At 46.4% G+C, this 17,223-nt stretch overlaps 1 protein-coding gene across 1 annotated transcript; it reads left to right on the forward strand.

Moving 5' to 3' along the window:
• The first annotated feature begins 2,730 nt into the window (after positions 1 to 2,730).
• Glod5 (glyoxalase domain containing 5) lies at positions 2,731 to 16,609 on the forward strand. The gene is given in 5 exon segments (XM_028881323.2): positions 2,731 to 2,853; positions 5,676 to 5,813; positions 14,181 to 14,229; positions 14,232 to 14,335; positions 16,277 to 16,609. Coding segments are annotated over 5 exon segments (444 nt in total). The 5' UTR covers positions 2,731 to 2,826; the 3' UTR covers positions 16,403 to 16,609.
• The last annotated feature ends 614 nt before the right edge of the window (positions 16,610 to 17,223 follow it).

The following is a 17,223-nucleotide window of genomic DNA, read 5'->3' on the forward strand; positions in this document are numbered from 1 at the left end:
AAAGAAAGAAGAGAAAAAGCAAGTACTTTTACTTTTTATAGGGTAGAAATATACTCTCTAATAGAAAGGTAACTCAGAATGGAAGAAAATATTTGCAAATCATACCTGGTGAGGAATTTATATCCAGAGTAGATAGAGAATTCCAGAAACTCAACACCAAAAAATTAAATAAGCAACATAGAAATGGGCAAAGGGGCTGGGGAGGTGCTCAGTCAGCGCAGTAACTCGTCCGTCTTGCCAGCATGAGGCCCTGAGTTCTATCCCCGGAACACATGTTAAATGCTGCTATCGTAATCCCAGTGACGGGGGAGAGCAGAAAGGACGATCACTCACCAGTCCGGTCATTGGGGAGCTCCAGACATGAGAAGCATTGCTGGAGGTAACTACTGAGGTTGGCCTCTGGCCTCTACATGTATGTGAACACATGTCCATACATACATGTACACACATTAAAACAAAAATTTAAAACTTCAAAAAAGAAATGGACAAGGATGGTCTAGAGAGATGGCTCAGAGGTCAAGAGCCTGTTCTTCCAGAGGTCCTGAGTCCAATTCCCAGCAACCACATGGTGGCTCACAACCATCTGTAATGAGATCTGGCGCCCTCTTCTGGCCTGCAAGCATACATGCTGTATACATAATAAATAAATGAATAAATGAATAAATACATAAATAAATCTTTAAATTAGGGCTGGAGAGATGGCTCAGAGGTTAAGAGCACTGGCTGCTCTTCCTAGGGGTTCTGAGTTCAATTCCCAGCAACCACATGGTGGCTCACAACCATCAGTAATGAGATCTGGCGCCCTCTTCTGGCCTGCATGGATACATGCAGGAAGAACACTGTATGCGTAATAAATAAATAGGGCTGGAGAGATGGCTCAGCAGTTAAGAGCACTGGCTGCTCTTCTCAAGGTCCTGAGTTCAAGTCCCAGCAACCACATGGTGGCTTACAACCATCTGTAATGAGATCTGGCGCCCTCTTCTGGCATGTAGGCAGAACACTGTATACATAATAAATAAATAAATACATAAATAAATCTTTAAATTAGGGCTGGAGAGATGGCTCAGAGGTTAAGAGCACTGGCTGCTCTTCCTAGGGGTTCTGAGTTCAATTCCCAGCAACCACATGGTGGCTCACAACCATCTGTAACAAGATCTGGTGCCCTCTTCTGCATACATAACAAATAAATAAATAAATAAATCTTTAAAAAAAGCAATGGACAAGAAATATACATAGACATTTACTTTTCTCCTTTTTCTTTGTTTCTCTCTCTCTCTGTCTGTCTCTTTTTTTTTTTTTTTTTTTTTTTTTTTTGCCTTTTCCACAGTGCCCAGGAACAGGCTCCTATGGCGTTCTTTTTTTTTTTTTTAATTAAATTTATGATGGCATTGTTCTTTTTGTTGTTGTTTAATGGCGTTGTCCTTGATTCCCATCATCATCACAGGCACACTCACACAATGTCCAGAGCCCGCCCTTGATGTTCTGCAGATGAAGGAACCACTCCAGTTGCTGCCCGCTTCATGCCTGAGACCTTCACTAACCAGATCCAAGCGGCCATCAGGGGGCCTCGGTTTCTAGTGGTGACTGATCCCCGAGCTGACCACCCGCCCCTCACAGAGGCGTCTTACACTTGCCCACCATTGCGCTGTGTGACAGACTCTCCTCTGCAACGAGGGAGCTCATTGGTGGTGCTGATGTGGATGCTGGCCGGCGAGTACTCCGCATGCGTGAGCACCCATGGGAGGTTATCCCTGACCTACAGTGACCCAGAGGAGCTCGAGAAGGAGGAGCAGGGTGCTGCTGAGAAGGACCAAGGAAGAATTTCAGGGAGAATGGACTGCTGCTCAGCCAGAGGGGGCAGACTGGTCTGAGGGTGCAGGTGCCCTCTCTACCCATCCTACTGGAGACTGGAGTGCTCAGCCAGCCTGAGGACTGGTCAGTGGTCCCACAGCACAGGCCACCGAGTGGGTTGGAGTCCTCACTGAGTGGTTCTGAGCAAAGGGGTAGGAAAATGAAGTCCCTAAAGCTGAAAAAAAGTTTTTTTCAGGAGCTGGAGAGATGGCTCAGTGGTAAGTGCACTTGACTACTCACCTAGAGGACCTGGGTTCAGTTTCCAGCACCCACATGGTGGCTCACAGCCGTTTAGAACTCCAGTTCTGGGGGTCTGACAGCCTCTTCTGACCTGCATGAGCACCCGGCACACATGTGGTGTACATACAGACATGTATCATACTCATAAACTAAATCTAAAAATATTTTTTCAGCACTCAGGAGGCAGAGGCAGGTGGATCTTTGTGAGTTGGAGACCAGCCTAGTTGACTTAGCAAGTCCCAGGCCGGCAGGACTACATAGTAAGATCTTGTCTTGAAAATCTTTACACTTGATTTATTTTCGTGTTTGTTTTGCTTTTGAGACGGGGTCTCATAAAACCTAGGGCTGACTCAGTATCACTAAGTAGCCAAGGATGACCTTGAGCTCCTGACGCTCTGGCAGTGTTTAGATATTGCTGACTTTATTGTTTAAGTTGTGGGATATCAACAGGAAAGTCAGTACGGCTTAAGCACTTCCCTCTTCTGGGCACAAAGGCCTTGTATGCTGCATCGCTGTGTCGGGTTAGGTGAACGGTTGCGTTTATTGTCCTCGATGGTGATTAGCATGGTTGAATGAATTAGAAGCTGCGTGCCTTGCACCTCCTGCCTCTGTCCCCACCCAATGTCCTCAGCCCGCACCTCCCATTCCTGCCCCTTGATCTCTAGGCACAGAGCCAATCCCAGCCCCAACCTACCTGCCCTGTAGCTCTGTGTGCCCTCCAATCTACTAGTCAGGATGTGGGGTCCAACGTCTGAGAATCAGGTGAGTTGGGGAGGGGGCTGGAGGGTTTGGGCATGGGTGTTAGCCAGGCTGGGGGTACCCCAGCCGGGTCTGCCGACTCGCTTCCCTTCTCAGGAACATCTTTACGGCTTTACCATCCCTTTACCCCCTTCACTGGGCCTCTTCCCTCAAAGATAACCGGAGGGCAGCAGAGGTTCTGCTTAGGCCTGTAGAGGCCAGTCCTGTGTGGTATATTTGGGAGGGCCTAGGCTAAGGGCTGGCTGCTCTCTCAGGGTGGTTCAGCCGGGACTCCGTTCAGCCTCAGACTTGGGGAGATACCCAAAGGTGGCTCCTAGTGGATGCCCCTGAGGCTGGCATGATAGAGCAGTGTGAGGAAGGCTGGGGGATCCTTGACCTTGAAGCCTGTCAGAATATTCTAAGGCCCTGAGAGCCTGAAGGAACCTTAAAGAGGAGTCTGAGCCAGGTGGTGGCAGCGCATGTCTTTAATCCTAGCACTTGGGAGGCAGAGCCAGGCGGATCTCTGTGAGTTCGAGGCCAGCCTGGGCTACAGAGTGAGATCCAGGACAGCCAGGGATACACAGAGAAAGCCTGTCTTGAAAAACAAACAAACAAAAACAAACAAACAAACAAAGCCAAGAGGAGTCTGGAACAGACCAAAGGAGGGAAGGTGTGGTGTCCAGGGCACTGACCACTCAGAGGAAGGGGTGAGCTTATGTTCTTGGCTGTCAGCATTGGGGTTGCGACTGAAGCAGTGGTGAGCGGGAAACAGAATCGACTAGAAAAGCGGAACAAAGCCGGTGACCACAGCTCCCATACTAAGGAGCTGAGAGACACAGCTTTTCTCCAGCCGTAAAAGAACAGAAGGAGGGAAAAGGTAAGAGACAGGGGAAACAGGAAGCAGACACCCGAAAAGATCGGCAATGCTCGAGGCTGGTTCTTCAAACAGATCCCGAAAATACTAGTAATTTCTGTTTACACCCTAGAAATTAGAAAAAAAAACACAAATCAGTGATATCAGGAATAAAACAGATTCTACAGACATTAAAAGGTTCAATAGGACTTCTTGGTTTTTTTATGCATCTGTTAGTACAGGTGCCCGTGGAGGCCAGAAGAGGGCACCAAATCCCCTGGAGTTGGGGTTACAAGCCTTTGTGAGCCCTTGGAGAGCAGACTGACCTCACCTCTCCAGCCCCAAATAGGACTGGAAAAATAAAAATAAACCATACAGCTTTCTCCTCAGTGGGGCTTTTTGTTCTTGTTAGTTGTTTTTAAATATTCTCACTGGAATGTGTATGTCTTCTTTGGCCACATGTCTAGATTCTCTGCCCATTCTTATGTTAGGTTTTCTTCTTTTGAACACAATTTTTTTTTAAAAAAAATATTTATTTTATGTGCATTGGTGTTTTGCCTGCATGCATGTCTGTGTGAGGGTGTGAGATCCCCTAGAATTGGAGTTACAGACAGCTGTGAGCTGCCTTGTAGGTGCTGAGAATTGAACCTGGGCACTTTGGAAGAGCAGTCAGTGGTCTTAACCACTGAGCCATCTCTACAGCCCTTTAAACCCAATATTAAAAGAAGCTTGCTTTATTTATTTATTTATTTATTTATTTATTTATTTATTTATTTATTTCTTTATTTATTTATTTATTTATTTATGTATTTTGGTTTTTCAAGACAGGGTTTCTCTGTGTAGCCCTGGCTGTCCTGGAACTCATTTTGTAGCCCAGGCTGGCTTAGAACTCAGAGATCCGCTTGAGTGCTGGGATTAAAGGCGTGTGCCACCACTGCCTGGCTGGTTTTGGTTTTTGAGGCAGTTTCCTTACTAGGTATCAGAATTGGCTCTGTAAACACATATGCCCAGAACTTTTTCTTTAAAAACTATTCACTTGTTTTTACGTATATGAGGGTTTTGCCTGTACCACGTGTGTGAAGTGATCGTGGAGGCCAGAAAGGCTGTTACAGACAGTTGTGAGCCACCATGTGGGTGCTGGAGACTGAACCCGGGTCCAGCAAGTACCCTTACCTGCTGAGCCGTCCCGCCGGTCTTTCTGTTGTTCTGTTTTGTTTTTGAGACAAGGTCTCAGGACAGTGCCTAGTTGACCTTGAACTTGCAATTCTCCTGCCTCAGCTTCCCAAGTGCTGCGGTTACAGGTGTACAACCTCACACCTGGCTTCAGAAACTTATATTTCATCTCAGATGCTCCTCCTTTTCTGTGAAGCGTGCATGGGTGTTTTGTCTGTACGAATGTCTGTGCATCACTTGTGGAGGACAAAAGAAGACATCAGGTTCCCTGGAACCACAGATACAGAGAGCAGTGGGCCACCACTCAGTCCTCAGTCCTACCCACCCCAAGTTCCTCCTTGCCCTGCCCTCACAATTATGGCTGCAGCTTGGTGGGGGGGGGAGCTAGGGGGGTCTTGGTTCAGTGGTAGAGCGCTTGCCTAGCAAGCACAAGGCCCTGGGTTCGGTCCTTAGCTCTGGAAAAAAAAAAAGAAAAGAAAAGAAAAAGAAATTGCAACTCTGGGAAAATAAGAGCATGCTGGTGTTAATTTCAACTTCCCTAGTCTTCACTGTTGCCTTTCCAGTAGGAGACAGAGGAAGAAAACAGGGAAGATGTCACGTGGCCTCTTGTATGAACCATGCAGGAGCAATGGACTTTACAGAGAGTTTCTTGCAGGAGTTTCCCCTTGAAATGGGGGTGAGGAGGGTACCAGTGGTTGGAGAGGTGATGGGAGAGGAGCAGAAGGAATCGGGAAGTGTTTGGTGGCATTTTGGCTTTATCTGAGTTTGGGTGGGTTTTTTAAATCTGTTTTGTTTGTTTGTTTGTTTTTTTACATTTTAGCTATGGAGGAACAGCAGTCAGATCCCTTCCCAGTGTCTTATCCAAAGACTTGACCACATTGTGATGACGGTAAAGAACATCGAAGACACCACCATGTTCTATTCTAAGATCCTGGGATTGGAAGTCACTACTTTCAAGGTAATCATGTCCCCATATTCAAAACTTCAAGTGCGTTAAAGTAAGTGTGAATGTGTGTGTGTGTGTGTGTGTGTGTGTGTGTGTGTGTGTGATTGTACATGCACGCGCATGCAGACAGAGGCCAGAAGTCTTATTTAGCTAGACTGAAGAACTACCAAGCCCTGGGGAGACTCCTGTTTCAGCCTCCCCAGCACTGAGACTCTGACTTTCTGACATGGACACCGGGGAGCTGAACTCAGGCCCTGAAGCCTGTCTAGCAAGCATTTCACTAACTGAACCATCTCCCCAGCTTCCTTCATTAGAAGTTGATAACGTTCTGTGGCAGGGGATGGAGCGCAGTCAATAGAATGCCTGCCTTCTACACCCAAAGCACATAAAGCAGTCCCCAGCAGCACATAAAGCAAGTATGGTTCTGCACATAGAAGTCCCAACTGGAGAGATGGATGCAGGACAACGAAAGTCTAAGAGCGTCCTCAGCCAGCTACTTAGCAAGTTTGTTTGGGACCAGCCTAGGATACATGAAATACCGTTTGTTGGTTGGTTGCTTGGTTGGTTGGTTTTTTGTTTTGTTTTGTTTTTTTGAGACACAGTTTCTCTGGGTAGCCCTGGCTGTCCTGGTGAGATACTATCTTAAAATAATAATACTTTAAATGTAACTTATGGCCGAAGGTACAGCTCAGTGATGAGTTTTGCCGAGCATGCGTTAAACCCAGATACCAATCCTAAGCCCTGCCAAAACAATTTTAAAAAGGTACAACAGAGTATAACTTTAAAACCCCAAACATGGGGGGGTATGAGAGAAAAAGTAAAAGGATCAATGGAAGAAATTCCAAACTACGAACAGGGAGACATTTGGAGAGAGTAAAGAAAACAGAAGGAGGGAACTTTGAAAGAAATAAAGCAAGAGGTCTTGTTAGTTCAAGGTCTCTGGTCTCAACAAAAGTGCAAGCAAATTTTGCAGCCTTTATATACAAAAAGTTAGCTGTGTACTCAGCACAGGGACACTCAGATACGCCCTGTGGGAATTGCAAAACATCACACCGAAAAGTCCGTCTTAAGACTTTGCCAAAAGATTAAAAAGTGGTTCATCTACAAAAGAAAAAGAAACATGCAAATGTCAGAATTCTTGAGTCACACCAGAGGCCAGAAAACAATAGGACTCTACTTTTAAGACTCTGGGAAAGCACGCCCGCCCCGCCTCCGGTTCGGCCTCAGCATCGCTCCATGTGGTCCCTACGCCCAGAACAAAAGCTGTTCCCAGCCTTAATCAGAGAAGCCTCTCCCTACAAAGAAAGGCGATGAATACAGACACTCAGGCTGCCTAAGAGGCAGAGAATAGCAACGGTTGTGGGCCCGGCCCTACACAAGATATTCCAGCCACCCCCTCTAGGGCTCGGGGACACTGTGAAAAAGGGGATGGAAATATGTGAGAGCCAGAAGATAGGGCGACGGGCTATGGAACAACTATTGCAATTATTAACTCCCAACTGTAGTCACCTGGGCCCATACCAGCCCAGCCCTATCAACAGGAAGTCGAGGAAGGGGGAGGGACTCATGGGGCCCTACCTGCTACCTCTGAACTACTGATAGACTCTGGGGGGAAGGGACGATTGTCTTTAATTGTGTACCCACTGCTGAGCCCACCAGGCTCCAAATGGATAGCTCTAAACCCATGATTATAGAGACACCCTGGTTAATCTTAGTGGGTCACTAAACAAAGTAGTCATGAAAGTGAGGGAGAGCTTTGTAAAGAGGAGGAGGGGCCGAAGGGGTGACAGGGAGGTGGGGGGTGAGTGGCTGGTATGCATTGTGAAATGGAAATTGTCTAAACACAAATGTAATTAATTGAAAAATAATTCTGGGGGAAAAATGCAACCTAAAATTCTGTGCCCAGCTGAACCGCAAATCAAAGGTAAGTGTAGAACAAAGCCTTGTTAGGCACAAAGGCCTGGAAAAATGTGTGCTCCGAGGGGCTGGAGGTCAGCTCAGGAGCAGAGTGCTTATCCGGCGCGCAGAGTGGTCTAGGTTTCATTCCCAGCACCACAATAAACAAAGAGACTGCGTCATTAAAGGCTGGCAAGAGGCTCAGCAGATAAAAGTATGTGTTGCCAAGTCTGAGGTCCTGAGTTAGATTTCTGGGACATGTCCGCATGTCCGCATGGTGAAAAGAGAAAACCAAGTCCCAAGAGCTGACTTTTGACCTCCACACATGTGCCATCACACACACACACACACACACACACACACACACACACACACACACACAAAATCTGTCTGTCTGTCTGTCCATCCGTCCATCCATCCATCCATCATTTTAAAAATAAATAAAATAAAGTGGGAACAATGGGGTAAGATACCTGATGTCTTCCTCTGCCCCCCCCCAACCCCTGACCCCAAAGAGACATGACGCTGGTTGAGAACAGGAATACATGGAGGTTGAGATGGAGTGGTTCCCAAGAAAAAACCCAATATACCTAGAGAAAAATGAAGTAAGCTTGGAAGGAAAACGGAGGTTTCCACAGATCCAACACTATCTTTTTTTTTTCTTTTTTTTTAAAGATTTATTTATTACATATACAGTGTTCTGTCTGCATGTGTCCCTGCAGGCCAGATGAGGGCACCAGTTGTTGTCATTTCAAGTGGTTGTGAGCCACCATGTGGTTGCTGGGAATTGAACTCAGGGCCTCTTAACCTCTGAGCCATCTCTCCAGTCCAGATCCAACGCTATCTTGAGAATATGGAATAACTTCATAAGTAGTAAATGTAGAGAAAGTTTTTTAAAAAAAGCCTTATGAAGATGTCCTGCAGCAGACAAGAGATAATGTCTGCTGTGTCCAGATCACGGGTTACAGTGAGAGAGAGAAATGAAGCCTCGAGGAGGTTTCACGGGCGTAGCCACTGTCACTCTAACAGTGTACATGACCTGTTCTGTTGCTTTGGGTTGTTTTCTTTTTTTTGAGACAGGGTTTATCTGTGTAGCCCTGGCTGCCCTGGATCTCGCTCTGAAGCCCAGGCTGGCCTCGAACTCACAGAGATCTGTCTGCCTCTGCTTCCCGAGTGCTGGGATTAAAGACATGCGCCACTGCCCAGGTTGTTGTTTTATTTTAAATAAAATATTTGTTATGCTACTTCATGCAGGGACAGGAAAGAGAGGGGCAAAGAGAGATGAGGGAGGTAAGAGAGAGAATCACTATATAACACACACACACACACACACACACACACACACACATATATCACTAAGTGAAAGAGGCAATGTAAAAAGCTGCGTATTGCGTGCCTCAATATAATGTTCAAGAAAAGACAACATTCTGAAGACAATACAATGACCTTGGCTGCCAGGCATTGAAGGGTGAGAGGCACGACCAGAACCCTGAGGCATTTGAGGACCTCGACATTATCGTGTGCCATGTCGGAGTCCACAGTGTCCACCACCCCCGACTGAACTGTGGCAGGAACAATGGGGTAGTGGATGCTGTATCAAATGTAGTTCCAGGAGCAGCAACATATGTATCCACTGCTGGGATGCTGATTGTGGGAACTTCGTAAACCTGGGCGGGCGGGCAGGCGGGCGGGCGTGGGAAATCTGTACCTTCTCAGTTTTGCTGTGAATGTTAAACTTCTCTGAAAATGAGTACATCAATTCAAAGGGTCATGAAGTGGCAGACTGTGAAAATTTAAAATCTAAAGGGGACACTATGCAAGAGCAGGCTGCATGTGCTTCAGGTCCTAAGAAGATCACACTGAGGAAAAAATTGAAAACAAACAACAAGACACTACAGCATGACGCCACTTACAATACCCCAGAAAAACAACAGCAGACCTTTTACACCAAGAAGAGGCACGCAAAACGCATGACGGCTTGGGGCATGCGCTATCAACATTTGTTTTATTCCATAAAGAGCAAATAGAGGCAGTCTATCTGAATAAAGACCCGAGCAATGATTCAATGAGAAGAAAAATGATCGTGCTATCTAAGGTGGGTCTAGGGATGGAGAGAATAGGAAAAAAAGAGAACAGACACGCAAAACAAGATAGGCTTTGCATGGATCAGTGATAAATATCATCCATTCCCTGTGCGTAGACATGCTGAAGTGAACTTTTAGGACATCTAAGGTCAAGAAAAACTCTGAGCTTCGAGAATGCATGGTGGCTGTATTACTAACAAAAGGATGACCAACACGGGGCTGGGCAGCACAGCTCAGCAGCTAAGAGCACTGGCTGAATAGGCATGAAGACTGAGCTCAAATCGCCAGCACACACATAAAAAGAAAGCCCAGCATGGTTACATCCCTGCTTGTGATGCCAGTGCTGTGGGGCATGTGTGGAGTTGGGAGGTCCGCTGCGGCTGGCTGACTGCCAGCCTAGCTCAAAGGTCCGTGAAATAAGGGGGAGTAGGCTAGCACAGAGCAGCTGACCTACACACACACACACAATGTAACATATACAATAAAAAGAAAACAAATTAACACTATATATATATATATATAGTGGTGGAGGGGGATTCAGACCAGATCTCACTATGTAGCTCTGGCTGTCCTAGAACTCACTCAGTAGACCAGGCTGGCCTCAGATTCACAGAGATCCACCTGCCTCTGCCTCCCAAGTGCTGGGATTAAAGGTGTGCCCCACCATATCCCGTTAAAAAGATTTCATATTTTATGTATGTAAGTGTTTTGCACATTGAAAGTGTACTGCCCACAGAGGTCAGAAAAAGTCATTGGATCCCCCAGAACTGGAGTTACAGATGGTTGTGAGGCACCATGTGGGTGCCAGAACTGAACCCAGGTCCTCTGCAAGAGCAGCCAGTGTTCTTAACCACAGAGCCTCTCTCCAGCCCCAACAGCAGAGTTTTTAGCAGCAACACCAGATTCAGGGAAGATAATGAGCAATGAATTTATCTTTCTTTCTTTCTTTTTGGTGTTTCAAAACAGAGTTTCTCCATGTAACAGCCCTGACTGTCCTGGAATTCGCTCTGTAGCCCAGGCTGGCCTTGAACTCACAGAGATCCGCCTGCCTCTGCCTCTTGAGTGCTGGGATTAAAGGCAATCGTAACAGTCTTGGAAATGGAATCCGGTGTCATGCGTGCTAGGCGAGTGCTGCACCACTGGGAACACCGGCAGCCTGGAAGCAGACATTTAAAAGGCTTTGATCAAACAGCTTTTACAGAACTGTACACTGGGCCAAAGTGTCCTTCGGCTATAAAAGTGCGATGTAATCTCAATTATAGGGATGAAGAAAGAGATCATGAAATCATAAAGAAATGCCAGAAGTAAGAGGTATAAAGAAGGTAACAAGGGTTAGCTATAAAAAAAAGTAAGCGTTATTCCCTAGCATGCTAAAAAATACATATGGAGCCGTGTGGTGGTGGCCCATGCCTTTAATCCCAGCACTTGGGAGGCAGAGGCAGGCGGATCTCTGTGAGTTCGAGGCCAGCCTGGTCAAAAGGCAAGTTTCAGGAAAGGCTCAAAGTTACACAGAGAAACCCTGTCTCGAAAAAAACCAAAAAGAATCAAACAAACAAAACAAAACAAAAAACATATGGAACCAGTTATTTAAAACTAATAAAGAAGTGAACAGAGGAACTACAATTAAGATAGAATAGTACTGGGGGGGGGTTAGTAATAATGTTCAGCTAACTCTCCTCTGTCTTGACAGAGAGAGGACAGAATACAGGAAGGCGGTAAATCAAGAAATAGAGGTAGATGGCTAGAGCCATGGCTCAGGTTAAGAGCACTGGCTGCTCTTGCAGAGGTCCTGAGTTCAGTTTCTAGCTCCCACATGGTGACTCACAATCCTAAAGTAACTCCAGTTGCAGGGAACCCAACATCGTCTTCTGATCTCCATGGGTGTGAAGCATGCGTGTGGTACACATACACACATACATGTAGATAAAACACACACACACACACACACACACACACACACACACACACAAACACGCGCGCGCGTGCGCGCGCGCGCGAAATAAAAATAAATACATCTAAAAACGGAAGACTATGCATCAGTTACAGACTGTTTGGAGGGCAGAGGCGAGAACTACCTCGGGATTAAAGGAGACACTTGTCTTTTTCTCTCAGTTGAACAAGCAGCCAGATGAATGTGTCATTAGGAGGAAATGAATAGGCACACAGTGCCGCTCAGTGGGGCAGGGAGATTCCTGGAAACCCCACCAGCACTCCCTCCCTGCTGGGCACGGCCTAGGAGGCTTCTCTTACACAATGGCCTCTTAACCAGGAATTTGGGAAACAGAAGAAGTGGGATTTGTTTGTTTGGTTCCTTTTGATTCTGTTTTGTTTTGGAGCGAGGGTCTTTCTGGGGAATGCAAGATGAAGTCAAACTTTCTATCCTCGGGACTCAACGTCCTAAATGCTGGGATTATACGCATGTCACCACTCCTGGCTTGAGGTGTAATTTTTTTTTTTAAGAAAGCTTGGGAACACACCATTGGCTGTACAGAAATCTGAGTTCTCATGAGGAAAAAATAAAAATAAAAGGGTGGGGAAAGATATGCAGTAGACTGAGGCAGGATCACTTGAGTCCAGGAGTTTCAGGCTACTCTAAACAACACAGTGAAATCCCAAAGGAAGGAAAGAGACAGAGACAGGAAGGAACGGAGAAGGAGGGAGGGAGGGAGGAAGAAAGGAAGGAAGCAAGGAAGGAAGGAAGGAAAAGAGGAAGGGAAGGAGGGAAGGAGGGAGGTTGGGAGGGAAGGAGGAAGATATACGGGCTGGACACATCGCCGTCTGCGCCTGGGTGGGTTTTAAGCATTGGACAATGATATGAACATTCTAACAAGAAACACACACGGCTGCCCCCCCCCCCCCAGCAGCTGTCTGAAACAAGCATGGTGATGCACACTTGCAAGACCAGCGCTCAGGAGCACAAGGCCCAAAATGAGTTTGAGAGTTTGAGGCCAGCCTAGGCTACATTGTGAGATGCTGTCTCCAAAAAAGGAATCTGGGAGAGTTGGTACGGCAGTTAGAGGGCTTGCTAGTCTTCCAGAGGACCCGGGTTCCAATTCCAGGTCTCATACTGGGGACACACATCTGCCTGTCACTCCAGTTCCAGGAAGTACTTGATCGACACTTTCTTCTGGCCTTTGTGAGCACTGCACACACGTGTGCACATACATACATACATACACCCAGACATACGCACACATTATATTAAATAAATAAATGAAATAAAACACAGAAAGAGCCGGGCGGTGGTGGCACACACCTTTAATCCCAGCACTTGGGAGGCAGAGGCAGGTGGATCTTTGTGAGTTCGAGGCCAGCCTGGTCTACAGAGCGAGATCCAGGAAAAGTGCAAAGCTACACAGAGAAATCCTTCCTTGAAAAACCAAAAACCAAACAAACAAACAAAACACAGAAAGAAGAAGCTGGGCATGATGGTGTATTTCTGTGATCTAAGCACATGGAGTTGGAGGCAAGAGGATCAGGAGTTGAATGCCAGCCTCTGATATGTAGTGAGTTCAAGGCCAGCCTAGCTCATATGAGACTTTGTTTCTGAAGAAAATGGTGGTGATGGCGGGTAAGGGTACTCACCAGCAAGCCTGCCTACCTGAATCACATCCCTGGAACCCACATCGTGGAAGGAGAGGATGGACCCTGAAAGTTGTCCTCTGGCTTCTGCACATAGCACACAGCATCCACCTCCACACAAGTGAGTGTAAAAATATTTTTGAGACAGGATCTTACTATGTAGTCCTAGATGACCTGGGACTCACTATGTAGACCAGGTTGGCTCTGAATTCATACAGATCTGCTGGTCTCTGCCTCCAAAGTGCTGGGATTAAAGGTATGTGCCACTATACCTGGCAAAAAAAAAATTTTTTTAAGAACAATTTAAAAAATATTGGGCTGGCCAGGCAGTGGTGGCACACGCTTTTAATCCCAGCACTTGGGAGGCAGAGGCAGGCGGATCTCTGTGAGTTCAAGTCCAGCCTGGTCAACAGAGTGAGTTCCAGGACAGGCTCCAAAAGCTAAACAGAGAAATCCTGTCTCAAAAAACAAAAAACAACAAAACAAACAAACAAACAAAGAATGCTGGGCTGGAGAGACGGCTTGGCGGTTATAAGCACTGGCTGCTCAATCCTGAAGAATGGATGGAGATCAGATCCTAGGACCCAAATAACAAGCCATGCCTTTCACAAGCACACTGAACTCCAGCCCCGAGGAATCTGACGCCTTCTTTTGCGTGTGTACTGTGCACGCACAGACTGACACAACCGTATTTGTTGAAAACTCAGTCTGCTAGATGGATCAAGGGCCACTGTGTAGCGGCCTGTTCTCCTTTTTGCGGTAAGTTCAGACTCATCTTGGCGGCCTAGTTCTCTGCTGTTTTCTCTCTCCTAAACAGGGGGATCGGAAGGCATTGTGTTTTGGAGACCAAAAATTTAACTTACACGAGGTGGGAAGGAATTTGATCCCAAAGCCGCTCACCCCATTCCGGGCTCTCTGGATGTCTGTCTGATCACAGAAGCGCCTTTGGAGGAGGTGATGAACCGTCTCAAGGTGAGTACAGTGCCATTCTTAGCAAGAAAGCCCAGCCTTAACCCCTGGGGGGTGCTCAGTCTTACTGCAACTCGATAGGCCATGTTTGGTTGATACTCAGGGGAGACCTGCCTTCTCCTGGATGGAGAGGAAGAGGAGGAGATTGGGAGTTAGGAGGGGGAATCCAGGAGAAGGACTGGGAGGGCAGGATGGGGTGGGGGAGACTGGCCAGGATGTAAGATAAATACATGGGAAAAAAGAAAAGAAACCTACTGTAGGTACTGTCAAGGCAGAAGTGTGACCCAAGAGCTAGGTCTTCCTCAAAGCTCAGACAGGACAGCTCCCATCCCATCCACATCCCGCCTTCCCCTTTGACTGATGTCGCTTTCATGGACCCAAATTGATTTGAGAGGGGAAGAGTACAACTCCATGAGCATCCATACAGTTAGAATAAGCATTCAGAACCGTGGTGGAGCTTTCCATTACATTTTTACACAGAAATCAGTTCTGAATATACTTTATACACTTATCCACCACCCAAAACAAAACAAAATCCAATACAGAATTAGAAGTAGAAAAACAGTTGGGTCTGGTTAATGCTGGTATGTAAAGTTTTATTGCCAGTCTTTTAATACAGTAAATTTTATAAAATTTAAAGAAGAATATTTGTAAATAATGTTCTGACATACTCAGTCTTTTATCGTGTTAATGTCTAAGTAAGAAAAGACACAGTAAAATATGGTCAGAGCTAGGTGGAGGTGGCACACGGTTTTAATCCCAGCGCTTGGGAGGCAGAGGCGGGTCTGGGAGTTCAAGGCCAGCCTGGACTATAGATCGAGTTCCAGGACAGCCAAGTGCATACAGAGAGATCCTGTCTTGATCATATTTATAAAATCGGTATGCTTTGTTATGTAGAAACAGGAGAAGAAAAAATTCCAAGTAGAAGCATAACAAAATACAATCATCTCTGAGTACTGAGAGGAAAAAAGGGAATATTAGGTGGTGGAGATCAATGGCAGAGTCCTTGCCCGGCATGCACAAGGCTCCAGCTTTCATTCCCCAGAACTAACAAAAATCTATCATGCTTATAAAACCTTTATCTGAAGCTTGGTGTGGTGGCACACACCTTTAGTCCCAGCACTAGGGAGGCAGAGCCAGGTGGATCTCTGTGAGTTCCAGACCAGCCTGGGCTACCGAGTGAGTGAGTGAGTGAATTCCAGGAAAGGTGCAAAGCTACACAGAGAAAACCTGTTTCGAGAAAAAAAAACCAAAAAAAAAAAAAAAGGAAATAAGATTTCCACCAAGTATAAGAAAAACTCATTTTATGCCAGGTGTGGTGGTGCACACCTTTAATCCCAGCACTCAGGAGGCAGAAGCAGGAGGATCTCTGTGAGTTCAAGGCCAGCCTGGTCTACAGAGTGAGTTCCAGGACAGCCTGGGCTGTTACACAGAGAAACCCTGTCTCGAAAAACAAAACAAAACAACCACACATTTTATCTTGGTGAAAAGAGAAGCAATTAAAGCCAATAGTTAGAGGGCTGGGAATGTAGCTCAGTGGTAGAATGCCGGCTGGTCCCACAGGAAGCTGTGGGTTCAATTCCCAGTACTGTTCAGAGAACAAAACAACGAATATATCCTTTGATCCAGGTACAGTGCTTAAATTCTTGCTCACTAACATTACTGTCACTGTCAATTTACAAACTGAGGAAATGGAAGTTCAAGGCAATTACATATTCTGCCCGAGGCCATACATCTTGAGTAGAGGAGATGAGGTCAGAAAGCTTGCAGTCTAGACACTATAGGAATTCAACTTTGCCTGTGGTTGTAGCATGTGTAAGTCCTTGAGTTCAAACCCTAGAGCATGGGCTAGGGAAGAAACAAGATGGAAATCTTGAGGAATTAAGTTTTGGTCTCACGTATCTGGGACACGTGACTTTTGTCTTGTCTGCTCACTTCATTCAGGCTTTTGATGTCCCCATTGAAGAGGGCCCAGTCTCCAGAACAGGAGCAAAGGGGCCTATTATGTCCATCTACTTCCGAGATCCTGACAGAAATCTCATTGAAGTGTCCAACTATGTCACCTCATGATTGACACTGGCTTTCCTCCATTGTGTCCCACAAGATGTCATCATAGCCCTCATTTCCTGCAAATCCCAGAGACCTCCAAGAACTGAGAACTTTGGCATGTCACCAATACTGCAAACGGGGACCTAAGACAGGTTTATGTGCAGACTTTTGTGTCTAGATAGCCCCCATCTAAAGCTACTCCAATAAATGACTCCTGTCTCCATATGAGCTCATCGTTCTCGTCGCGGTCCTACGTCTGGGGGCTTGTCTAGGGTATGAGTTCTCTGACATTTTCGGAGCTCTGGGCTAGAGTCTGGTGTCTTTGGAGATTAAATCCAGGGTCATCCTTTTGAGATTCAAGGCCTTTGACAGATTTCTCCTTGCCAATGATCCATCATCCCTCTTCCAACTTTTCAACCTATTCCATTTCTCTAGCTGCTTCGTGATGCTTCCTTCCCCTGCCCCATCAGCCTCACTGAACCTCCTCATCGTAGCAGACATCCCAGAGTCAGAGCAAACATCATCACCTCCCTCCAGAGCTCTCTTTCTCTGGTCTCACTTGGGAGTATCCAGGACTTTCTCTCTTTAGATCTTCATTGAAGCTCAGCTCCCAAAATAGAATAAGTTCAGCTAGCGCCCTCCTCCTTCCCACCCTCCTCCCTTTCTCTCCCTCTTCTCTTTCTTCCCGCTGTTTCTTTTTGTTTCCCACCCTTTCTTTTCTTCTAGTCAGATTGGCTTCAAACTCAGGGCAATCCTCCTGCCTTTGCCACCTTACGGGTGTGAGCCACCACGGCAGCTGGCAAGTTTCTTCTGCTCTGTCCCTTCGGCCCTCACTACACATC

This window comes from Peromyscus leucopus, chromosome X (assembly GCF_004664715.2).
Source record: "Peromyscus leucopus breed LL Stock chromosome X, UCI_PerLeu_2.1, whole genome shotgun sequence".
NCBI lineage: Eukaryota > Metazoa > Chordata > Mammalia > Rodentia > Cricetidae > Peromyscus > Peromyscus leucopus.